The following is a 26,908-nucleotide window of genomic DNA, read 5'->3' on the forward strand; positions in this document are numbered from 1 at the left end:
TCACAATAACTATTTTTTATTACATTACAATAAATAGGAGCAGTACAGTTTGACAAAAAAATGACAAATTCCAGATCACCTCACAGCACATACTCCTAAAAACATTAAAAATTTTAAAACAAACAGTGGTCTTTTTTTTTTTCCTTTTTTTTAACTTAATGTCTGGCATGACCAACATTCCGAGGTCACACAACCAAATTATGGAAAAACTGGATCACACTGCATATGTTCCACATCAAATAAAGCACAATGTACAAAATGTGCATGTTTCAGTTTACACTATACAAAAATAGTTAAAATACATTCCAGGTAAACATATTACATTAAGAAGTCATTCTAGTAAGAAGTTGGCACTCAAGAGGAAAAAGCAGAAGTATTTTCAACATGAAAACAACAAGACAGTGGAATAAAGAAATGTTAGGAAAGATTTACCATCTATGTAGCTTTATGTAAACTTGAGACAAAATGATTTGTTTTACAGTTTGATGGTCTTTGAAGGTAATAATTGTATTGCTTCATAGTATAGACAAGAGCAGAAGATTGTGTGTGTCAGTATTTACCCATTTCAGAGATCCTGTTACCGTGACCAAGTCCACACTTCTCAGTTAGCAAAAAAGTTTAGGGCAATGAAACTGGTCAGAATAATTGAGTTTGGAGCAAACCAATGCTACAGGTGTTTAGCAGGGTTACATAAAGCTACCGTAAGAAGGTGTTACTCCCTGACACATGGCAGTTCCACTTGGTAACGTGGTCAGTGACTCACAAGGTCATTCAGTAGTTGCTCTCAGGACAGACAAGCACCCAGGGATGTTTTGGGAAAGCATCTCAGGTAGGGCAAGACTATAAGGAAGGGATCAACTTGTGCAAGCTGCAGTCCAACATGCTTCACCAAATCACAATACCAAGACAGAACTGCACAACGGCGGCAAGGATGTGGTTTGGGGTTGGTTTTGTTTTTTTAGTAAATAAGGGCTAATCTAAATGGATTTTGTACTAATTTAATCAGACTGGCAGCTACAGATCACATTTGCTGAAAAAAACCCCAACACTGGCTTACATATAGCTTTATAGTAGAGCTATATAAATCCACATTTGATGAATAAGACATTTCAGCTACAATTTCCTAACAGTATTTAGTTAAATTAACGTCAGAATTTTAGACCAGCCCTAATTTTACATGCAGTGTGACTCAGTTACCAAAATTAAAGCAACCTTAAGATTACTTCCATTTGCTCAAGGCATACTGTCAACTTTTGCTACATTCTCCGTGTATAGTCAAGAGTGTCTAAAATGTGCAAATAACTGTCTCCAACACATTTTAACCCTGGAAGCTCTGGAATACTTTGTGACATCAAGAATCTGTTCTTATTGGTCCTTACAATATAACATTAGGTTCTTCTGTTGCTGTTTTTCAGAATGTTTCATTATCTACGTTTCACATTGAAGCTGAAAGGAGGGAAGGGGGCTTTGGGTTTTGGGGAATGGGGGGCACAGGCAAGGAAAGGCATGATTTCCCTCAGCCAAATTAAAGAACATGCAGGATGTGTTCCCTGCCAGCTTTGCAGCTCTCCACCTCCAACAGTCACTCTGGGATTTTTTTTGTAGAAGCAAAATAATACTTTTCTCAGGCAGCTGCACCTTTGGCATCACAGAAATGGTCCAAGTTACACAGTGCAATTTTTACATACCTGTGTAAAATTTCCATGGAATTGTTTTGGTGTACCTTAGGGCAATGCTGCTCTTCCCTGTTCCCAGCTTTCCAGTCCAGTGTCCTGAACTATCCTACTTCAACATCCTGTGTCTTATTATTTGGGTACACCAGAGCCACATCTTCAAATGTTCCTCTGCAGCTGAGTTTGGCTACTATGAAGTGAACCTTCAGGGACCAAAGCTCTAATGGAACAAACAACTCCACATTTACAGTGAGACAACAGGAACTGGCAACACTGGGACTACTGGCTCGTGCTTCAGTGCAGAATAACTAGGCTACTGCAGTACCAAAAACTGAAAGCTCCTGCAAAAATCCTGCATTAATTCCAATCAGAAAACAAAAAAACAAAAAAAAAAGGAGGGGAAAGGGAAAACAAAATCACAAGAGAACTTAATCACAGAGAAAGACAACATTAAAATCTTGGCCTAGCTTCATGATAGACACTGGAATGCCACTCACCAACCATTAAATCTGTGCAACAAAACTAGTACTTCACGGACATCACACAAACAACACTGACGCTGGAAACCATGCTGACAGTTTGTGCAAATTCCACACCCTTTCTATGGAATAGTGGATTCCCAAATTATTTGCATGAAGCAGCTAAATTCAACTCATTCATTCACTCATTTGATGTTACCAGAATTTAAGATTTCTCCCCTATTTTGCACAAAACTTGGGCATCTGGAAATATTTAATGCCACTCTTGGGGGGGGGGGGAAATAATGGTTTTACTCCACTATATAATTTAGGATTAATTCTGATTTAATTCTTACGGTAAATTCTGGGTCCATGTATGAACTAACCTAAGAATTTGAATCAACTTATCTGTTAAGGCTTTTTAGTATTTCCTAGAGACACTAAGGGTGAAATCCTGCACCTGCTGAACAAAGCTACTTAAAGGTTTGATGCTGGGGGGGATTTCACCTTGATCTTCAGACACAAAAAGTCAGTGAAGGTCTTAAAGCAATGCATTGACAAGAGCAAATCAACCTAATTGGAACTTTTACTTTTTCCATTGCCAGATGTGCATTGTCGTCTTTTTTTTACTTTTTTCTTTGTTTTTTTATAGAAAAAATAGAGTCTTTAAGGAGTGACTGTGACAAATTGCAGTGAAACTTTTTTTTTTTCTGAAAGTTTTTATCTTTACATTCATTAAAGTTGATCTGAAATGCTACAAGACTAGACGCCTAGAAGCAAAATCTACAGGAAGACTATAAAGGCTTCTGGTCTCTCTCTATTGCAATAATCAGTCTAAAGTAAAGGAAAGGCTGAAATGAGAGTCTCTTTTGCTAACTAGTCCTTTTTCCCAACCGGATTTATAAACCCAACAAATTTATAGGGGATGTTAGAATGTGTAGAGCATCATTTCATTGTTTGCTTTGCACACAGAAGTTCACAATCAGTAAGAAAAACAGGAAGTTAGCAACTGTGCATGCACCAAAGAGTCCTAAGACAGTTCTCAGGTTTTTGTGTGTGGTTTTTAATGTTTGTTTTCTGGTTTTTGTTTGTTTTTTTCACAGGCATTGCTAGTTCAAGAACCAACAGTCAAAGAATACTGGCACTTTTAAGAGGAATGAAGTTTCCACTGTCATTTAAAACAAGCATTCAGGTAAAGCTAACAGGATCATGAAGCAGAAAGTAAAGTAATGCTAAAACAAATGCTAATAATTTAGTGTAATGTACAAAATTACTTCAGTACTTCTTAAGGATAAATTGTATTTACATAATTATACACTTTGTCTTTGTCTTCTTTTTCTTCTTTTTACCATCTTTGCTCATCTTCTCTTTGTGTTTTCTGATTTCTCGGACTAACGTGTAAAAGGCATCATCAACACCCTAAAAAGATACAAACATGGACACATTAGGATCAGATCAACACTTACAGCCTGTGTGTCCACCTGTCCTGGCCAGGTGAAGTGGGTTCAATCAGCAGCTGTTTTGCTGCCTGCCATCCTTTGAACAATTAATCTTGACTACAGGCTGTTCCTCTCCTGAGTTCTGGGCTCTGGGCATCTTGCAGGTGAATTCCTGCTCAGGGCTTGAGCACAGGTCGAATTCCATTATTTATGTGGTAAGGAAAGTTCTATAGTGTGTACTGCCCTCTTCTCCATCTCAGAGAGGGCACATGTTGTCCCACCTCAAGCTAGAAAAGTATAGTATATATAATGTGTATATACATAGATAGATAGTACCACACATTTAGATTATATATTATCATAGAATCACAGAATGGTTTGGGTTGGAAGGGACCTTAAAGATCATCTCATTCCAACCCTCTGCCATGGGCAGGGACACCTTCCACTAGCCCAGGTTGCTCCAAGCCCTGTCCACCCTGGCCTTGGACACTTCCAGGGATGGGGCAGCCACAGCTTCTCTGGGCAACCTGTGCCAGGGCCTCCCCACCCTCCCAGGGAAGCTGTGAAGCATCAGCTACTTTAGTTTATGCCTTAATAATCTCTATGGAGCTCTGAAAAGGAAATTCAAGTATTTGTACCAATAATTCAACACCAAAGACACAGTTATGGTTAATATGCATATTCAAATCATTTCTCAGGCACACTGATATAGTAATCACACCACAGTTTTACAAATCTTTACATATGTGAATCAATCAAATCAATGCCATGTCCCAGTGATAAATAATGACCTGACCAATCAGTCCATTCAACTTGTATAGTTAAAGGCACGTGGAACACATTATCTCTGGTGCTGTATCATGAACAGTCACTTAAAATTTCCACGGCTCCAATACTTCAGCTACACACACAAAAGCTAATGTTTGTTCATATGGAGTAGTTTTTCATTATTTTGGGGCTAATTATAGCTGAAAAAATTGAACTGGTGAAAAGAGAGTAGTATATCCTGATATAGTAGTATAGCCTGATAAGAACCATTATCAAGTACAATGTTATATAAGAACCTATTTACCTCCAACAATTTATGGCCTAGCTTTCAGGCTGCTTCAAATCCCAATAAATATTACCTTTAATAATTCAAGTAAAGCAGTCATAAAATCCTGAAGATAAAAAAATTCCTTGATTCTTTGCTGCCCTACTCCTTGTGATATCTTTCAGAGGGATCAGAAAGAGCTGGATAATGTTACTGGATCACAGCAGCCAAATGCACTACTGCAGAATTGGGTCCAGAAATTCAGCCCTACAACTGGCAGGCAGCTTCCTACCTCTTGTCAGCCAAATAGTTTCCCTTCAAGCTGCCAATAAAAATGAACGTTCTGTTTTACTCCTCTATGCCTACTTCAGTGAAGAACTGAAAGTGAACTCTGAAAAACACACAACAACAGAAGCCAGAAATCTCCTAATTCACTGTTTCAGCCAAACACCAAATGGTGCTAAAATTTAATACGAGAAGTCCAAACAACAGTGAGGTGTTAAGACAGCTTCACTCAAAAAGCAACACTTCCAGTATAAGCTAAATTTAATTAAAACTTTCAAGTTCATAAAACATTTACATATAACTGATGTTCAAAGTCTTTGGCAGTCTATCTCCCAATATTAATAGCACCCTTTTTTATATTGCAAGACCTTGCAAATAACCTGTTCTGCATTCTGAGGTATTACTGATCAATATAAAATGAATGCAGGTCATGTCCCCCATTAATCCTTTAAGAATTAAAAACACCTGGTGTTATTTTACAGAGAACTATTTGCTTGTATCTTCAGCATTACTGAACAAAGTGAATATTTAGCAATATTCATGTAGGGAAATGGTGTAGTTCAAAGTGATTCTAGTGCAGGTCTTGGTATTAAGAAGGAGGAGGACAGCATTAAGAATCAATCACAACAGAGAGAAGAATGGTTTCCTCCTTGGAACACAAGAATGGTATAAGAAAAACATCTGCACAAGGTTCTTCTACATTTCCTTCCAGAACCACCACGCAGAACTGGCTTTCACTTGGTGTCTTCAGCTCGTTTGCTTTCAGTGGTGTCTTCAAATGAGACACACTTAAAAACTGCAAATTAAGTCTTTGAATGAGCAACCCTTCCTCCTCACTAAACTGGTCTTAAAATAAATGCAGAGAAAATAACTTGTGCAAAGTAACATCCAGGTATTATTATGGACCTTTAAACACATGACTTCATCATCAAGGCTGAAATTTTTATTCTACCAAGATGATGATCTTTCAAAGCACATGTTGCAAAACAGAATCACAGAATGGTTTGGGTTGGAAGGAACCTTAAAGATCAGCCAGTGATCTTCAGTGATCCTGCAGTGGGCAGGGACAGCTTTCCCTAGACCAGGCTGCACAATTGACTCAGCTTTCATCCTGGCATTAACACCTTTGTAAATCACTAATTATTGATGATGTACTTAGTAGTCTGGCCCTGCCACAATTCCTTCAATTCAGGTAATTAATCCAACATGACACACAAAACTACTGTTCAGAACACTTGTGAGTTAGAAGTGGAGAACTGGAGATCAAGTGAGGTCTTTCACTTCCCAGCCTGTCCATTACATTTTAAATGTAAGGAGTGGATACTCTGTTTACAGAAGGTCCCTGAAGGCATCGATGGTGTGAGATCAAAGGCGGTCAAACCTTTCCAGACAGCTCTTTGAGCAGGAAGGGGCTGCAAGCAGCTGACCTTCCTCCCCCTAACAATGGAGTTATTGTGTGCAAGCTTTTTGGAAAGTTAAGATGTACTGAATGAGTGCTTTTAAATCCAGGCTCAGATTAGAAACTCACAATTCCCCGTGCAGGCTCACAACTAAACCCCACTGTCTCAATAAAGGTGCATTGAGAGAATTTGCTCCTGCCATTTGTTTTTCCAAAGGGCAACTAAGAAAGGCAAAGGGAACAAAAATGTCAGAACTGTTCCCACAGAACAGCCTGCTCCTGGCTACAGCTTTTCTTTGGAGCACCGCATGGTCCATGATTGTGGAGAAGTCTGGAGATGTGCTCGTATGGTTACTATCTATAAGAACTATCAATAAGAAACACCAAATTCATAAAGAATTCAAAATTCCCTAATACTCCAGCCCCAAAACCAGACCCTTAAACAAGTCCTAAATTGTAGTTCTTTTTCGTAATTTTTTTATACATAATACATACATACACACATGTATCAGTCATGAGGAAATTATTTGTACCCCTCTGTATTACTATGGAGAAATCACTTAATTACAATTTTAATTGAGAATCTAGACATTTTTAAATTCAAATCTAGAACTTTTGTAATTCAAACTCTCCACTATTAACTGCGCTCAAATCTGAATGACATTATCTGGATGTCTAATTTACACCCTGGAGAAACCAGTCTGTTTTTATGTACAAACTTTGATGCTTTCAAGAAAGAGCTCTTTTGAGGATTTTACACTGAGTTACAGGACTTTCTTCTTGCTGGTTGAAAAATCACAGATGGAGAAAAAGATGTTCTGTACTTTCTGCTTTACTGTGTAACAGCCAAAGGAATGAAACTCTTGGAAAGCATCAGCTTAATGGCAACCTGGGTAGTCAAAGCTTTCTGTTACCTTGTAATTCAGTATACTACCAAGACTAATATAACTAAGAAGGCATCCTGGAGGTAGCAAGAAGATAAAACAATCACAGAATACTCTGGAGTTAGAAGGAATCCACAAGGATCAGAGTCCAACTCTATTCCAAGAGGAGCAAAACACTCTGAACCATCCAATTTGATTATTCACAGAACACTGTTCTAAATGCCAGATTTCTTATTCCACTTAAATCTCCACTGAACTACATCTCTACCATAATAATTCTGGATAACACTTTTTCCACCATAACTTCCTAAATACAGAGTTGCTGGAATGACTGTCTATACCACCTAGAGGATAAAGACAAACATTTCCTTCCCTGAGCAGACTCTTGAACTTCTGGAGTCTTACATCCAAGACTGTTTTCTAAATAAGGTAGAAGGAAGAAAACCCCAACAACAAACACCAGAAACTCAACAATATTCACTGCTGACAAAAGATACAAGTCAAATTCCACTACATCACTGTAGGAAAACACACCTTGAAAAGGGAACAGTTTTTCTTTTACACAATGGGAAATTTAGCCCTCACCCCTTGTATGGGCTCTCAAAAGGAAAAAAAGGTGAAACCTTATTTTTTCCAAATCTGCATCACTCAGGACATTATAGTCAACCAAAATAAAAGAAAACTAATGTATTTCTGGAAATGGTAAAAGTCAATTTTTTAAGCTGGGGAAAAAAACCAAGGAAAAAATGGCATAGCATAAGGAAGGGCCTGAGAACTAGGAAAACCTGTACACCAGCCAGATATTGCCTTGCTGGATTAGGAACCTCCTATTTCTGCATCTGAGAAGAACTGTATGATCTTCTCCCCTCAGTTCATCAACCTGAAGAACCAATCAATATTCACTTGAACAGCATCTGCAATATATTTCTAATAAAACTTTTCCCCCTCAGCTTCTTCAGACTCAAAACCAGCTCTCCATGTCACAGATAGAGAATTCAATATATCGTGTTAATCCACGTATCAAAACCCCAGGAAACAAAGCAAATCCATAGCACCTGGGTGTTTGCCAGGAATATTATTGAGGACACTGAGATCTGATTGATTTTATATTTTAAATTACATCACAATTAACCACAGATCGTCTGATTTGCACGGCACCATCAATCATTTTTATTTGGCAAGTGATTAGTTCCACTTACCCTGTTACACTACAAAACTTACCCTGTCACATTACAAGGCATTTTTTAATTTTCATGCACCCTGGAGTCTTTTCTTCTTTGCTGATTTTTTTCACTCTGTACTGGCGGATCTCTCGCACCAATGTATAAAAAGCATCCTCCACTCTCTGCATTGTAAAACACAACTCCTTAAAAAACCACTTCATTAATAACTCAGACACGCTGGGACACCCGTGGAAGGGGGGAAAAAAATGCAACAAACCCACTGAAATGATGAGCTTTACTTGAGAGAAGTGTATGGATCTTCGTTTATGTATTTGAAATGCTGAGCTTGCTCATTTGCTGCTGGATAAATACTTTTTAATGCAAGCAGAGGAGACCCATTATTGTGCATATCTATGCTTCAAGCTCCCCTTTTTTTTCTGTGCAGGGTAACACTTGGCAAAAAAAAGATTAAGACTTATTTTCTTCCATTGCATACCACACTGAAAATAATACTGCTTGTGTTATTGAATAATTTCCCATATTTCTGTGGCTATGAATGTATTTAGGAGGCACAAAACCTTATTAGGTTGTTAACTGGGGGGTACTTAACAAACACACACAGTTAACCACCTAATTTGCACTTCTTAGCCAAAGTGAGAACTTATTACTGTTTGGGAAAAGAAAAGTTAGCTTGTTTATGTTCTGGTTTTTATAAAAGAAGGCGGATTTTCTTCACAAATATCTGTGTAACAAACTAACAAAGTATTGAAAAAGTCTCACGGGGTAATTTCCCAAGAGGTTACAAAGAAATAAAACTTCTAACTAACTTCTAATCTAAGGAAGATTCTAACTAATTTTCAACTAAAAAGTATAAAGACTGAAGATATCTTTAACCAAATACCATATATAGAGGTACAGGACCAACTTTAAGTTATAATATCTGTTATTTTAAACTGTGCATAAATTGAAAAATTTAGATGAATCTGCAAAGATGTTCTTGTTGTTATAACAAGATGCAAAATGTTTTGCTGCAGCTTTTCAAGGGGAGAACAAGTGTCTCCTCTGCCTTACTATCCATCTCACTACTTGTCTCCTCAATCAGATCAACGAGGTTCTTAATTTAATACAAACTCATCATCTGAAAATAAAGCCAGAGCAGACTGATGATCGTGGAAAAGAGCACCACCATTTAAGCCCCCAAACTTTATTACTACCCAATGCACAATGTGGGCTTTTATTTGGCAGATTCTCCCCAAATTATCTTTCCAATTCATCTTCATATTATGCAGCTAATAATAAAAACCAGCTACCATTTACTGCCACAGTCACTGGGTCATTTTGCATGATCTGTGTCATTCTTAACACACTGCTGCTCATCTGAGAGTTCTTCTGCACTACAAATGCGAAGATTTAAATTAATTAGATTTATTTAGTGGGTTGTACTTCTCTGTATATACATAATGTGCCCTGTTGGATGTGGAGAAGTACAGACAAGGCGACAAGTCTCACATTCCAGGTCTGAGAGTTTGCAAAATGTAAAGAAAGCCATTATAAAAAAAATGGCAAAACCCAAGTAAAGCTCATACTTTCATGTTTTTCTGGAAGGAATAAAAGTTTCTTTCTGAAGTGGAGATCATTGATCATTGATCATCTGCTACGTGCCAAAGCACAGGCGACACAAGAATCAACATTTTTGCACATCTACTGTTTTGCAGTAGAAATATGTAATTTGATTATGGAGCTTTCACGTGAATAATTAGGTAACAATTCTTCAGTCAACATTTATTGCCAACTTTCCCATCACCAATAGGAGCTGTAATTTGCTTTAGCAATGCAGAGAGACGGAGAGACACAGAGTGAGAAAAGAAATTGCTCTTACTGCCACCACCAAGAACAGTCTGATGAAAAATCTGTACAGACACGTATTTGCTAATTCCATTAGCACAAGGTGACATTTCAGAGAGCCAGGTGCCAGCCTTGCAAACTTAGGTCATTTTAATACCAATTGCTTCTAAGATTCTTTGGTACGTTTTCCTTTAGTGAGCAATGACCATGTATATAAAATAGATTAACCAGTTCTTTTAGCTGTCAGAACTAGAAGCAAAAATACCCCTTGGCAGTTATTAAAAACTTACAGCCCAAAGAACCCATGACCTTGAGGGAACATTTTCAAGATGCTTCTGACTCCTGAATGACAGCCAAACACTCGATTTAAAATATGACTGTGTGCAAAGAAAGGCTGTTTCAAATACAGACCAAAGTACAAACACGAATTTTCACATGTTCTGCTTCTCTAAACAGCACTTAAAAGGAACTACTAAGAAGTTAACCTTGACACCTCAAAAGTGTCCTGTGCCCCCCTTTATACCGTTTATCACAGTTGGGTCTTCTAAAAGCAACTGCTGGACAAATAAAATTAAAAGTATCCATTCTGCACGTGTCTTTGTGCTGCAGACCTTTATATTTACATGAGATAAATAACAACCTGGTTTCCTCAGCATCCTGGAATCACTCACAAGCTGGAGGTCAGAATATGTGTCACCATTACCAAAACTTTTTCCTTCCTTGGGGCCCTGTTTCTGGGAAGGATTTAAGCTTTTTCAGGAAAGCTGAACCTCACAAGAGACAAGTGACATGAAAAAACTGAACCCACAGAGTCAAGTGTGACTGAGTTAAAACTGATTGAAAACGAAGTTTAAAGATGAAACCTGCACGTAGGAACTCGATTAAAAATGGCTTGGTGTGAAACATGTCATTAAACAGACATGGCAAATCCCTACGAAATGGTTCAAGCAAACCAAGTTACCAGTTATCCCTGAATTTTAGCTGAGATGTAGGAACGAATTTCTGCAAATACTGCCCCTGTTACTTCATCAGGCCAGACACAGGTTCTCAACTCCCTTTCATCACAAGGTTGTGGCCTAACCCATTGAACACCAGACAGCTGAAATAACTCAAATTCTTTTTTAACAGCATCCTTGTGATTTAGGTCAACTTCTTCATTACACACTTCAAAAGTGTGTTTCAGTCCACATTCTCGACCACAAGACATAATGCTTTGGCAAACCCTTTACTGTGCTTACAATAATGTCATTTCTCTGCTTTTCCTTTGAATTCAACACCAGAGGGAAAGTTCAAGTGTTCCAAGGGAAACAAAGTCCCACAGTCTTGGTGCCTTACAAAACCACCAGTACTGCCATGTGTTTATATTCAGAAACAGGACTGTCACTCTTTTTCATAAATTACATTATATTCATTTCAGTCAGTGGCCTAACTAAAGAAATTAATAATCTATAGCCCTGTAGCCAAGCTGTAGGATCCACTAGGCTGATGTTTCACTGATGAACTCAATGATTTATATGAAAATTCACACAGGTATTTGGTTTAAAACACAAACGTTTTTGCAGTGAATTAAAGTTTGCATCTTTATTGTTAGAACCAAACAAACACACTAACCTTTAGAACAGCTTATCTGTGCACTTCATTTCTGTGCTTTTCTCTTTCCTATTTCTGACCTTGCCTATGAATTTCTGAAGATCTTAAAAACAGACTTAGTTGGAACTGAGCCCTCATTCTGTGTAAGCACACAATGCCCTCAGATTTTTACTTATATTCAATTTTAGACAAAGACTGAACAAAACTATAGTTCATGGGCTACATGCAGCTCACACCATGGTTTCAATCCTCTCATGTAAAACTGCTTTGGAAGAACACGTGTGTGTTTATATATATATACACACATATATATATTTCTTTTACATATGACAGTGTGACTGAAACATTATATGTACATGCAGTGTATACACACACACACATATATAATCACATACACTAATATTTAGATGATCTTGCTATAATTAAATATCAGGTTCTTCTTCCAATTCCCTTTTGTCTTCTCAAAAATATTTTATTAACACAGCATGTTATGAAGCAGTTTCATAATACAACATATTATGAAGAGCACTGGGGAAGAACCAGCAGCCAGTGGTGCCAACTTTTAGAAGCCAACATGCCCAAAAGAGGCTGTTGGGCATCTTTATTTTAAAATATCCATGAGATGCCTTTAGGGGCTCCTTATCTGTAGAGTGTGTAAAGCTGAGCTTTAAAAAAACAAAAGCCAACAGTCAGATCCTTCCCATAGCATTTCAGTTGGCACCTCCAGAAATATGAAACCACAGATAAAAGTGAAATTACAGGATGACAGTTCATGTTTGACTGATCTTGTGTCCTCTGAAACAAGTACAAACCTCTCTCAGACCTCTTGGAAGTCTGAAACACAAAAAAGCACGTGCTGCTTTATGTAAAAACCAGATTATAATGCTGAACAGGAGAGGTGATTTTTGAGCCTGTGATTTTGTATTGGCCAGGCATGGTGGGGCTGCTTGTAGGAGTAAATGCAGGTGGAGTGGGGAGAAGGAAATCTTGGAAAATACACTATCCTGTCAACATACTTTTAATAAAAGTGGCTATGCCAAAAGATTATTTCCCCAAAGCCTGATGGTCTATAAAACAGACAGAACAAAGTAAAGTCTAGATGTTAATACAGAAATTCCATTATTTCAAGCCTCAAATGTAATTTCAGAGTTATTTTTTTACCCTTCATCTTCATGCCAGACACTAATACAGGACCTTCCAAAGAAGGACACTGTAATTACTCAGTCCACTTATATATCATTCTTCAGGACACTTTTGTGGCCTTATTTATTCTCAGCCAATAAACTTCTGTACTTCTGCCTACAGATACTTCCTCTGTTGCCAAAAGTTAGAGTTCCTTTGTAAGGTTTTACTAATTAGTCCAGGTTTCAACTTGTCAAAAAACTTGGGTGGGTATAGCAAATTTGCACTAATAAAATATTCACTTCTCAGATCCAAAAATAACTTAAGATACTGTCTATGAGGACATTCTGCCAAGTGATGTAGCTGGACCTGATTAGCAATTGCACTGAGCAGTTGCTCAAACTGCAGCATTCTGCTCTTATTTTCTGCTACACCTGATTCCTGACTCCGAGCTTGCACATAACACCTCTGATTATGCAGAGAGCACGAGCTACTTGGCCACTCAGGCCTCATCTAATATGTCCTGATAGTAAATCTTTACATTCTTAAAAGAAAAACCACATATCAGCATTTGCTTTCATCCAGAAGTACTGAACCAGTTCCATCTCTATCTGCTTAGTTTCTTTTCTCCTGAGTGCACAGCGATAGCACCTTTGTCCTCACAAACCCTGATGGCACTGAAAGGACCAGTTTATTGTAGCAGAGGGGTACAATGAACCAGCAGTGAGCTCTAAAGTCTTGGGAAAATATTGGTTTACACAAACAATTAATCCAGTAATTTAAAAAAAAAGCCTTATGGTCAATTGCTTAGCTATAAAAAGGTATATCAGGCATATCTAATCATAGAATCAATGCCTCATGGAAAAACTCCTTTTGTTATTAATGAGAACACTTAAACTAGAATAAACTAATTAGCTGTTTGTCTGTTAAATCCTCTTGCTGAGGAAAAAAAAGCATTTCACCTCTGAGCAGAAGTGCTTTTATTCTGTTAAAACCTACCAGAACACTCAGAACGCTGCAACCACCCGAGAGAGGAGAGCAAGAGCAGGTCAGGTCTGACTCTGAGCTTGAGCAGTTGAAGCCAATCACTCATCAATAAACAATTACCAGCTGACAGAAAGAAGAGACACCACAAGGATTTCCAATCTGGAGAAATATATCCATTGACATGACCATGCAATTGTCAAAGAGAATTGCCTAGAGAATAATCAACATGATGGTAATTCAGATGAGAGCTCTGCTTTTGCATCTGGCAAGTTTTGAGCTTTACCTGTCTTGTCTTTGCTGATGTTTCAATGAAAGGAATTCCATAACTTCTTGCTAAATCCTGAGCTTGTTTTGTGTCTACTGTTCTGGAAGGCAAATCACATTTGTTTCCTACTAGCACCATGGGGACATCTTCAGAGTCTTTAACTCTCTTTATTTGTTCCCTAAAAAGAAGAAGAAAAAAAAAAGACATTGTATTTAACAGGTATTAGTATTAATGGTTTATATGGCCAATTTTAAAACAATTAAAAAAATTAAATTGACAAATTCCATAATCATTTTTTATGTCCATTTATTACACATACAGTATTAGAAGTCACTAAAAAATAAATTGACTACTCAGGTCACTATCAAGCTTATCATTCTCCTAAAAAAGGAAAAAAAAAACACCAGAGGTTGACATTTTGCAAACTAATACAGATTCTGTAGGGTTTTTTTCATTTTTATTTTTTGAAGTTTTTAACAGCTAATTCCAGAACTAGCCTAAGAAGTTCTGGTATAAACCTTACTACTTATCTCTCATACTCAGCACTCACAATACTCAATTTGTCTGCCAAGATAAAACACTACCAAAAGCTCTATGCCCATTATCTTGATTTTGGTTTGGTTTTGGGGGGGGTTGTGATTGGTTTTTCTTTTTAATTAAAGACAGCCTTACAAAGCCTGCGTTTAGAAAGGTGTTTTTAAAGTTTGAAGACCACTGGTCTGGCTCTCCACAAAAAGAGATTTGCTAAGAGAGAGTCCTTTCAACCACTAGTTAGAAAGCATCTTGAAATACTAGTTAGATGTACTTCTCAAGAATCTCAAAAATCATTAATTTCATTACTTTTGCCTTCCCATCTATGTTGCCTTTTTCCCTTCTTCCTCTACAACCAGAGGAAACCCATTTGTAATGTTATTATAAATGCCTAACTATGAATAGCTTATGTGTTTGGGACTTTGATGCTGCTAAACTCAGTGATCTTTGGTGGGATTTGCATTGCCTTCTACCAGCATACCCCAGGAAAATTCAGGATAATGGTAGGCTACTAAGTTCTGAGTGATCTGGGATGGCAATCACCAGAGATTGCTTCTACCTCTGTGTTAGGGTAGTCGACAAGAAAGTGTGAGTTGATATTTTTCACTGATTATTTTAAAAAAGAGAAGATGAAGGAACTAATAACAGGTTGGTTTTTAGCTCATTCTGAAGCTGATTTTGTGTGTCTGCCCTTCTTAGATGTCAGGGCTCACACAGGTTCCTCTTCTAATAACATTCCCAGGTATTTCCCTCTCCAGCCCAAAACAAAAGCAGCGACTGACATTATTGTCTGTACAATTCCTACTGCTTCAGTTTTTCCACCTTAACAAACAACTTTACCTGTGGAATGGGCAGAATTTACCTTTATGTGAGTCTTCACTAGCAATACTGAACTCACATTAGTTCATACCAGAAGAGCTTCCAGTATTTTGCCTGCCTAAGTTGCAAAAAAGGCAGATTTTCAGACTACCCAAAATTCCAGGTAAAAAAAAATGCACAAATAAGTTGCAATATTGCCAATTTGCAAGTTTTCCCTTAAATGCTATTTCATAAGAGATTATCTAGTGGAATAACAAGCACCATATCCACCCAATACAAGGGCTGGTCAATCATTTTTGCACATACACACCTATAATGGTGAATATCTTCAAAAGACTTTGTATTGTTTATAGCAAACACACACAGGAAGCCTTCCCCTGTTCTCATATATTGGTCCCTCATTGCACTGTATTCTTCTTGACCTGCTGTATCCAGAATATCCAAGAGACAGGTTTCTCCATCAATTACTACTTGCTTCCTATAGGAATCCTAAGAAAAGAAAAAAATACACCTTGGTTAAAGACAAACAAATCAGATTTCAAACACCAGTAGCTCTGGAGATATTAAAATCATTTACTAGTAATAAGAATGACTGAAAACACTTCAAAGTCAACTTTACAGATGGGCAAATAGGAAAAGTATCCCATATTTAGGTGTATGCATAAATCCATAGGTGGAAAGAGCACTGAAAGGACATGTTCTTGTTTGTATCCCAAATTTTCTCCAAGCAACAGTGCACCTGTACACACACAGACACACAGACAAAGGGAAGTGTTCTCATTTCTTATTTTGCACAAAAAGAACAAACTGGATCCAGACCAAAAGCATCTCCCCTTTTGTCTCTGTTAACAGAAGAATGGAAGATGCTTGATATCCTGATTTTAAAAGGTTGGACTGTGTTTAAGCTCACTCAATTTACTGATTTTTTTTTTTTAACTCAAATTTGACCTTCATTCCATAGGTGTTTACAAAATCATTGTGCCACAACAATGCACAAAATAATAAACCAGAAAGAATACACAAGAGCAAGGCAACTCCAAAAATCTATGCCACTTAAAAAGATGTGCAAAATAAAAACCCTTCAGTGTTTGGGACAGGAAATCTGTTTTGTATTCCTAAGCAGGTGTATATAATGATATTTGTTATTAAGTTACCAAAGCTGAGTTGATATATTTGAAGTTCAAGGTTTTTAGCCAAGACAGAGTCACATAAAAGCCTCAGTGGGTTGGTTCATAGAGATGTCAGAACAAATTATTTCAGTGCTATCAAATCAAAGCTTTCAGGTCACTGATTCAAGTGGCTGAATTCTGTACAAAGTCCCAACAAGTGGATATTAATGTCTATTTGAGTGCTAGGCTTCAAGAGTACATAGCTTTAGTGATAAGGACGTTACTTGCCCAATAACTTCTATAATTTAAATAAAACTAGGGCTATAAGCTTTAAAAACACATCATCAAACAGCCCCCTGAATTATTCTCATTAAACTTGTAACAAACAACAGGTATGAACACAAAATCTTGGTATCAGTTTTCAGATTCCTTAGCTAGAGATTAACACAATATTGCTGCTGTTCTTTTGAACACCACGCAGAAGTGAACCCAAGCTACTGGGGAGGGAAGTAAAGATTTAAAACTGCAATTCTAGCCAGCTTCAAGATGAGTTCAGAATTATCTTCCTTCTTTTGGACCCATTTTAGGGCACGGTACACCCACCCCTGGGCACTTTCTATCTATCTGTGGTTTTACACAAGGCTCTCTCCTTCCCCGTTGCTCATGCTGAGAAACAAGCAGGAGATAATTGTATAGAATCAGTATCTTAAACTAAACAAACTCTGTAATCTCACATTTACCTTGAGCCTGGGTGACAGTTAACAGTATCAGGTAAAACAATATTGACTGTTTACCTTAAAGGAAAAAAGTTTACCTCCAACATGATTTTGGAACTATTTATTTTGCAGAAGTGCAAACTCAGTGTTCAAGTAAGAAGCAGGTAACGTGCTTTAGAAACATACATAAGCCACGTTTGATTCTTGATACAGCTGAGACAAATGTACAAGCTCCAAGATGTTTTAAAATAAGGTTAATGTTCTATCTCACTGCTTAAAGGGAAAAAAAAAAAACCAACCAAACATAAAAAACCAAACCCAAAGGATGAATCTTCATTCCAAGTCACTTATATATTCAACAGCAGATCCCTGGTGTCTCTGGATACCTTTATCACAGTTCACAGTGAAGTCCTAGTAGAACTTCTATCTTTATACCAGACAGATTTACAAAGCCTTCATTTTCTCTTCTTGCCATTTGACTGCTAGTTTAAAAATATGAAAAGCAGTTCTTGAAAAGCCTGTACTATTCCTTTCCATCTCAGCACTTCAAATGGAAAGAAATTCCCCTCAACTGAGCTCTAAACAAAAGCTTTAAGTAATTTTCGTCAACGAAAATCATTTTTTAAGATAGAAGAAAAACCACTTTAAAAACTGCTGGCTTTAGCATGTCTACTATGTTAGCAGTAGCAGCAAAGATGCACCTGGATAAAGCACTATTTCGAGATGCTAAGCTGTTTTGCCACTTCTGGGGAAAAAACTTTGTCACTACCTAGAAAGGGGATTTGAGGCAGAAGGAAAAGAGAGACGTGGGAGAGAAAATTCAAGCTTATTATTTCCTTCCAGACTACTGAAATTATAAATATTTTGCTTTTTTGCCTTTTTTTCCCCCCTGCCCCTTGCAAAACACCAAACCTGAAATGGCATTAAGACTATTAGGTAAAAACAAAATGCAAACTACAAGTTAATTCCTAAGTAGTACCAACTCCAAACTTGAAGTTGCAATTTGACAAACCTGACAAATCTGTGTAATTTTTTTAATATCACTGATCACTTAACCTGCTTTTACTGGCCTTACACAAGCCATAAAAACCAGCATGAATTATGTTGAAGGTGTAGTAATTCCATCTGTTCACGAGCACTGGTAAGAAAACGTGATATGAAATCTCAGCTCTACTCTACATACGGAATTTAGCTAAAAAAACCCCACTGCTTAATAAATCCCATCTAAGCAAGTAACTATTATTTGGTAAAAAATCCATTATCCCAGCGATTTCATGTTAAAATATCACAGTTACTCAGACTAAAGCTACTGGTGGGAGTTTCACAAGTGCACAGGTCATTTAAGAACACGGACTTAAATATCAGTATTCCTAAATCAGCAGAGGGATTTTTGCTAATCCAATTTTAAACCCCCTGACAAGCAACTGGGAAAGCTGCTCTTTCTCTGGGACGTTTAAAAGATAACAGATTTTTAGCCCTAAAACACGCTGAAGCTGTGAAAGACATAAAAATAAAATGAATTTGAATTGCATTATCACAAGATTTAACAAGTCTCGGCCGGTAGAGGGCACTGGCCCAACTGCTCTGTGCAGATTTCCAAGGGTTACTGCACACAGAATTTAAAATAAAACACTTAAAATCGCCTGGCTGTAAATCCATGCTCGGAGACCTACTTCGAGAAAGGTATGAAACTGTGAAACACAGAGATTTGAGTAACTGTAGCCACCCAAAGACTCATTTTAATTCCTCCCCCTGCCCTGCCATCTGCTAAGCTGGGAGTAAGTAAATAAAATACTCAAGCAGGCCATGAAACTTGACATTTTCCAAGCAGGTTATTTGTTGAACCATCAGGTCTATTCCACTGAAAACAGCAGCATCAAGGACACTGTAAAGGCAACCAGTATCTTTTTCCTCTCTTCACAACACCAGAATACCAGAAGTATGGAGTTTCAGTCTGTTAATCACAGGAAAGATTTAGAATTATTCAATAATTGTGTAGTGATGGAATAGATCATAAACACTAAACTCTCTTCTCTGACTACCCCAAAATATTTAGCTGGATGATCTGTGGGGGAAAACCAATATTTTGCTGTATGGCAATGAAAGAAACAGTATTAAGTGACAAACAATAGCAGTGACACCACTAAACTATCTGAACTGTTACTATTTACAAATCAAGGCAATTTTAGTCTTATTTCCTCATGTTGCATGAAAACCACTCCACACCTATTGCTCTTTAACCAGCCCCTACCACCACAACTGCATCTACAAAGGAACCACCATCACACAGCCCTTCTCTGCTGAGTGGGATTCTGCCCAGGCATGGACTGAGGCATTTAAACCCAATCTTTTTTTTTATCTGCCACTCCAAATGAGAGCCCACTCTTATTATTACTGAATTAGTGCTTACCTACATGATTACAGCACTGTGAGCACACACAAGGTGATTTACCACATGAGTAGGAAGATAAATCTCCATCCTCAAGGCCTCAGAATTTAGAAGATAAAACCAGTAAATAGCAGACAAGAACTTGTAAGGGTAGAATATTAATACTGTTGCACGTGACAAGTTGCAAATGCTGGTGTAAACCCCATTAGGTTAATTAATAACAAATTAATTTAGTATTGATTCTGGACCACACCACAGTCATCCTGCACATTGCTGAATTTGTGGCTGCCCCATCTCTGGAAGTGTTCAAGGCCAGGCTGGATGGGGACCTGAGCAACCTGGGACAGTGGAATGTGTCCTGTTCATGGCATGAGGTTGGAACTGCATGATCTTTAAGGTCTTTTCCAACTCAGGCTATCCTATGATTCTATGAACAAAGGAGACAGTTCTGGGATTTTTAAGTTCATTCTATAAAGAACTGTATTTTCGTGTTATTATTTTACCTTAAAATGCATTTGTTGTTCCTCAAAACACTCAGCTTGTTGAGTAGCAAAATCCCCCAAGTGATTTAGGAATACTGGCATTTAGGTTCCCGTGTTCCTGAATTGTTTACACAGTCACAACTTATAAGACAGAACCTCCACAGCACATTCTGTGGTGCCTAAACACACCTCTAACCTAAGAGAAACCCAGATAATTGGGAACAAGCACCAAAGACCAACATCCTCCAAAGTTCCTTTCGCAGGAAAAGTAAAATCCCCATTTTGCTTGTTCCTCTCAATAGATTTCATGTGTTTTCTGGTTTTTAAGAGTGTTTTAGGTGGCTGGTGTTTTAAGATTTCACTCTTAGCAATTGAAAAAGAGCTGCTCTCCTGGTATACATCAAACACTCTTCTCTCCACAGGTCTAGTCACAAAATCTTCTGCAAGTATGATGTTATTTGGCCATGCAACAGAGAGACAAGGAAACACAAAGGCACATTTAAGGTAACCTCAAACCAACACAACTCTTATTTGGGGCACTTTAACTCAGGCCTTCACTGAACACATCTTTCTACACCTCAGGGCACTGTCTCCTTTCACTTGTGCCTACCTGAAAATCACTACTTAGGCACTTCCCAGGTCTCCATTTTAAGCCCAGATTTAAACCCTTGTGATTCCTTCAAGTGAGTTTGGAAGTGCCTTCACTGTATAAACAGATAAATGAAGTCACAGGCTGCAGAGCCTCAGTGCTGGGAACATAAAATTTTGGGTAAATTGTGGTGTCATTTCTCCTTTGATAGAGTCTAAGGTTGTTAAATGCAATGATCCACAGGAGATGTTAGACAACACCAGTATTTTTCTTACATTTAAAAAGCAGAGCTTGTTTGCTCATTAAAAAGCTTTAAAATAGCACAACTTTTAAAGCTTAAATACAATCTAAAACTCTGAGGTACTGTGCCACGTATTTCAAAGAATCCACTACAGCAGCTATCTTAGAACAATTTTGTAGATACAGAAACGTGCACTGGTGTGTATTAGAAAAGAAAAAAAATTAAGACAGGCTCCGGTTTTTGCTTCATTCACCACAACATTCCAGGACACATTTCTCACTTTTGCACTGAGAAACGAGAAAGACTGGCACATACACTGGACTAAAAGGTTTTCCTTCTCATCAAAGAAAAAAAAGTCACATTTAAGAGGCTGCTCAAAGCCACGAAGAGTTTTGCCAAGCATTTTCAAATGAGTTTGGCAAACACCTTGTCACTGAGATCCTAAACACGTGCATCCAAACTGTGCAAGCAAACATGGCAATTAACACCACGCTTTCAATGAATCCAAATTGTTAATTTTTTTACTGCAGCTGTTGCTCCACAGCCAGAAGCAGCACAGCAATTTCTTCTCCAATGCTGGCGCGGTGCAGACCATTATCTTTGGGCTCTTTTGATTATAAAGCCTTGTTCTTGTGGTTGAAGTGTCCAAAAGCAAACAACCACCATTATTACTGATAATCCCTCTCCACAAAAAGAACGAGATGAAATTGTTTACCTCTATTGTGGGGTCGTACTCATCCACAAAGTGGTTCTGGATTAGCTGTATTGTCAGGGCGCTCTTCCCTACACCACCAGCTCCAACCACAACAAGTTTATATTCTGTCATTTTTTTAGCAGACCTGACGACAAAGAAACCAACATTAAAGCAGAGCCGGGCTCCCACTAACGAGGATGCTGCCGGTGCGTTCTCATCCAGCCTCGCGTTCCTCCCACTATTTACAGCGGGAAGCAGCTCCCTCCCTGGAAGACAAGACAAAAAAGGAGGATGAGGGAATTCTCAAACGTTATATATACAGGGAGTGCAGCGCGGGCGCTCGGCTGGGAGGCAGCGATTACGAAGGGATTAAAAAAAACCCACCCGCTAAATAAGTAAAAAATACACTAAATAAGTAAAAAAAAGATACAGCAATTGAGTAAAAAAATACATAAAATGAGTGAAAAATACAGCAATTGAGTAAAAAATGCCCCAAATGAATAAAAAGTACGCTAAGTAAAAAATACACTAAATAAGTAAAAAATACACTAAATTCTGGAAGAGGTCGAGGAGTACCCCGTGCCGGGGATAAACTGGTTCAAGGATTTGGTTCCCTCCGGTGGCTCCGGGAGCCCGCCCGGGTTTTTAAGGAGCGTCCCGGAGCCCCTCGGGATGAGCCTCCCAGCCGGGAATGCACCTCCTGTGCCGGGATAAGGGGCCGGGAGAGCAGGGCTCGATCCTGACGGCTCCCCACACACACTTCAGGGCGGTGTTCCCTTTTAATCCCTAATTCCCGGGCTCGCCCAGCAGCGGGATCCCCGCGGCGCCCCCCGCCCGAACTTTCCGGCTTGGAGGATTTGGGAGAAAGGGGAGGGGGGAAAAAAATATATATAAATATAGGAGGGATAAGGGAGGGGTGGAAGGGGGGGTTGGCTCGGCGTGGCCACCGGGTCCCGCAGGGCGTTGGCCACCTGTCCCCTCCCGCCGGGAAGCACCGGGAATGCGGCTCCAGGGGATGCCGGCCAAGGAGGATGGGGGGGGGGGGGGGAAAGAGCGGGGCAGGGCGAGGAAGAGGGACGGGATGAGGAAGGGAAGGGGGGTGAGAGGAGGGGGCTGCGCTTCCTCGGAGGGGAAAGCGGGGAAGGAAAGAAGGAAGGGAGAGGGTCGCCGCGGCTCAGCGCGGCAGGGGTAAGGCGGTACCTGTGTGGCGGTGCCGCGGGAGCTGCCGGAGCCCGCCGTGCCCGCCCGGCGCCCCTTCTCCCGCTGTCCCTTCCCGCTCCGCGCCCCTTCCCGTCCCTTCCCGTCCCGGTGCGAAATGGCGGGGGACGGGCAGGGCTGGGCGGCGCTGCCCGCCGAGCCGAGCGCCGAGCGACCGATGGGCGCCCGCGATCGATGCGCTCCGCGCTCCCCCGCCCCTGGCCGCGGCGGCGGCGCCTCCCTCCCCGCCTGCGGAGCGCAAGGGCCCGGGTTCGAGACCGCCCGCGGGACATTCCCGTGTCCAGTGTGGAATCCTCGGGATGAGACACACACGGAGATCCCGGAGCGGATCCAGCGGACAGAGATGATGAAGGGACTGGAAAGGCTGAGGCAGATGGGGCTGTTCAGCCTCAGAGGAGACACTGAGAGGGGACCTCATCCATGTGTGTCAGTGTGTGCAGGGAGGTGGCAGAGGATGGACCAGGCTCTGCTCGGGGGTGCCCAGCAATGGCACAAGAGGCCACGGGCAGGAACTGATGCCAGGAAGTTCCACCTGGACATGAGGAAGAACTTCTGACCAAGCACTAGAACAGATTGCCCAGGGAGAGTGTGGAGTCTCCCTCATGGGGGATATTCCAGAGTTGCCTGGACAACATCCTGTGCCGTGTGCTCTGGGTTGGCCCTGCTTGAGCAGAGAAGTGGGACCAGATGAGACCCCCTGAGGTCCCTTCCAACGTGCCCCATCCTGTGACTCCATGGGGTGGGATCCCTCTGTCCCTTCCATCCTGTGATTCCATGGGGCGGGAGGACACAGATTCAGGACCAGGGAAGGGCTCGGAGGCACCATGAGGGAAGGGTCTGTCCCGGAAGTGCTGCTCGAGGCTGGTGAAGGGAAATAAGGACAATTCCAGCGTTTCCTCGCGTTTCCCCCTTCCCTTGCTGCCGGTGGGGACCCCAGAGGGGAAAACTCGGGATCAGCTCGTCCTGAGGGGATGTGTGGACTGCCTGGCTGGGGCAGGGATGAGGCAGCACCTGGCCACACTTAAAAAGCAATTTTATCTGTAGCTGATCACGAAAATGTCAGCAGAGGCCTTGTGGAACTGCTGTGAAACTTAAAAACCCAATAAAATTGGTCGGCTTTCAAAATAAAATGGGACGTTTCATTGTTAGCTCTGAATAAAAGTTAATAAACACGCAGGGGTGGGGGGAAAGGGTGTTGGAAGTGAGTTAACAGGCACAGAGTGAACTGTGTCCTCTTACTAAAAGGCCAAACCCACAATTTCAATTAACTGGAATATGGAACTGCACAGTGGTTTGGGTTGGAAAGTACCTTAAAGATCATCCAATTCCACTCCCTTGTCATGGATTGGGACACATTCCAGAGAGCCCCATCCAACCTGGCATTGGACACTTCTAGCAATGGGGCAGCTGCAGCTTCTGTGGGCAACCTGTGCCAGGGCCTAAATATGAACTCTTCAAGGGCCAGTTATGGTGTTCTAATGTACATATAAATATATGTGTATAAATACATACCTGTGTTGCATCCTGACCACTAAGATTTTTTTAAAACACGTTGCCAGGTCTCAGACAAAGGTAGCAAACCTTATACCACAAAGCTAACTCCAAAGGTGACTCCAAAGAAGCCAACTGGCTTACACAAGGCATTAATTTGGCCGCTTTCTCCTTCTCCCTTTAAATTGGGAATTTAAAGATAAATACACTAGATAAATTCCAAGATAAATACATTGTGTCTATGCATCTGGTGTGTGAGAGTTTTAATTTAAAAGGTTGCAACAGCATGTGACAACTTCCTGCTTCTTTCCCTCTTGGCATGTTTCTGAGGGGATCTGCTTTTGGGGCACAGCCAACAGAGCATCGCAGGCATCCACCCTCTGGGATTTAGGAAGCGTGTGCCTGGGATTAATTCACGTTCACAAGCCAAACCCCCTGTGGTGGTGTTCTGCACTACTTCCCAGCCACAAGGTGTTAAGAGTTGGATGGAAAACAAGCACATCTTTGAGGTGTTGTGCAGAAAATGGTGTCACTTCAGGCAGAGACTGCAAAGGGTCAGATGAGCTTTTTCTTGTGTTCTTAAAGTGAGTCTTTTCTGTCACTGAAACCAGTGGCAGAAGTCCTGTGGATTGCTCTGGGAGCCTCTGTGAGGATATTCCTACATACTGGGAGTGGATATATGAACCACCCAGGAAATTAAATTTGGAGTCATAGAATCACAGAATGGTCTGATTTGGAAGGGACCTTAAAGATCATCCAGTTTCAATCCCCCTTCTGCTAGAAAAGGTTGCTCAGAGCCCACCAAACCCGACCTTGAACACTTCCAGGGATGGGAAACTCTTTATGATCCCCATTTTGCCCCTACCAGGGATTTAGGCGTTGGTAACCTTGTCATTTTTGTGTTACAGGTTATTAGGTTGTTTACCAACACCCTCAACAAAAAACCCTCACAAAAATCCATGTGACAGAGTAACATGAAATCATCTTGCAAATCAGAGCTATTAGATAAGCTGCCTCACATGAGCAGATGTACAAACCACAAGTCAGACTTGCTTTCAAAGAACGAGTAGCCTGGTGGTAAAACCACAAGCCTGGGATGTGGGAAACCCTGAACTCACACAGCCACAGCTGGGATCAGAAGAGTATCCGGAGAGGAGCTGCCGTTGGCAGAACCTTCTCCATGAAAATTTCAGGTCCCAGTGACAGTTTGGACCATTGTATCTCCACGTGATCTCAACAAAATGCGCAAATAATCCTTTTGCATATCGCGTGGAGGGAAAAGGAATTGTGGGGATTCCGGAAAAAAGCAGAATGCAAAGCATAACTTTTTAAAAAAAAAAAATAAATTTTGTCCATGTATTTGTTTGTAAGTATCTGTTATGAAATTGCTGTTTGCTTTAATTAAATGTCATTCAGAAATATCTTCTCGTGACCATGTGTGGAGTGGTTAGAAAACAAGATGAAATAAATGAGTTGGTCAAAAACATTAAGTGCCAGCCCATACACTGCATTGATATGAAGGCTGGTGAAAGTCAGAACAAGTCATGGAAAACCTCTAAGATTCTGTGGAAATTTTGTTTTGTGAGTTACTCACTTCATTTTATTGACTGTTGCCTCAGTACAATTTGCACAGAGAATTCTGAACATGTGCAAATACCATGCACATCCTCAAATCCCAGAACACTTAAGTGTTCTACAGCTAAAATACTTTTGTTAAGTTAAAGCCTATTTGGCAATTCAAAGGCTTCTTCATATTGGCATTAAAATATTCCAGGTCCAGTCCTCTGGATCCTCCATGGATATGGATCATTGAGGGCAAAGCACCAGTCAGAGGACCTTATTCCAGCAAGATGCCTCCCTTATGATATCATGCCAAGTGTAATCCCATCAGCCACATTTATGCTACTCAGATTTGCCCGTTCCTAAACATCATACAATCAATTCAGTGACATTTTCACTTTGAGAATATAGGAGGATTCACCACCCAACTTGTGGCAGGGGGAGCAGGGAAGAAATGTAAAATTCAGCTCCAGCCTCAGGATAAATACTAAGTTCTCCCTGTTAACAGAAAGCATCAGACAAGCTGGGACAAGAGCTAATTTTCCTGTGGCTTCTCCTGGCATTGAACTCTATGCAAAGCAGATGCAAACCAATGCTGTGTTAGTACAGGAAGGTAAGTGGGTTTGTGCAGCTTCAGGTTTGTCTGCTGTGAATTAGGAATATTAGTAAAGGGAATTTTTCTGTCACACGTAGATAGGCCAAGGGACACGGACCAGTATGGCCAGTGGTGATGTCAGACAGGCACCAGTATGGATTCAGTCCTGGCCACACAGCGATACCTCACTGGGTTTAGCCTGAGGTCATTTGGGATGTACCAGCTTTCAGGTTTCACCTTTGCCTATTCTCCTTCCAGTAAAATTAAGACTTCTAAGGATGTCCTGCCAGCTTTGTTATGCCACCTTATTGTTAAGATCACCTACAGAAGA

General features: G+C 40.1%; 1 protein-coding gene across 6 annotated transcripts; it reads right to left on the reverse strand.

Moving 5' to 3' along the window:
- On the reverse strand, positions 1-23,059 carry KRAS (KRAS proto-oncogene, GTPase). Of its 6 annotated transcripts, XM_027660687.1 has the most exons (7): positions 22,914-23,059; positions 21,735-21,979; positions 15,804-15,982; positions 14,162-14,321; positions 8,401-8,516; position 6,974; positions 1-3,550 (listed from the first exon to the last, which is right to left on the reverse strand). In XM_027660687.1, exons 2-7 carry the CDS (start codon positions 21,843-21,845, stop codon positions 3,434-3,436), a joined length of 684 nt encoding a protein of 227 aa, XP_027516488.1. In that variant the 5' UTR covers positions 21,846-21,979; positions 22,914-23,059; the 3' UTR covers positions 1-3,433. The 6 variants fall into 6 exon arrangements, with proteins under 6 accessions (XP_027516488.1, XP_027516484.1, XP_027516482.1 ...); XM_027660683.1 differs by lacking the exon at position 6,974 and having other exon boundaries at positions 8,393-8,516; positions 21,735-21,858; positions 22,914-23,058; XM_027660681.1 differs by lacking the exon at position 6,974 and having other exon boundaries at positions 8,393-8,516; positions 22,914-23,057.
- Positions 23,060-26,908: the final 3,849 nt, after the last annotated feature.

This window comes from Corapipo altera, unplaced genomic scaffold (assembly GCF_003945725.1).
Source record: "Corapipo altera isolate COAL_440 unplaced genomic scaffold, ASM394572v1 239, whole genome shotgun sequence".
NCBI classification, from domain to species: domain Eukaryota; kingdom Metazoa; phylum Chordata; class Aves; order Passeriformes; family Pipridae; genus Corapipo; species Corapipo altera.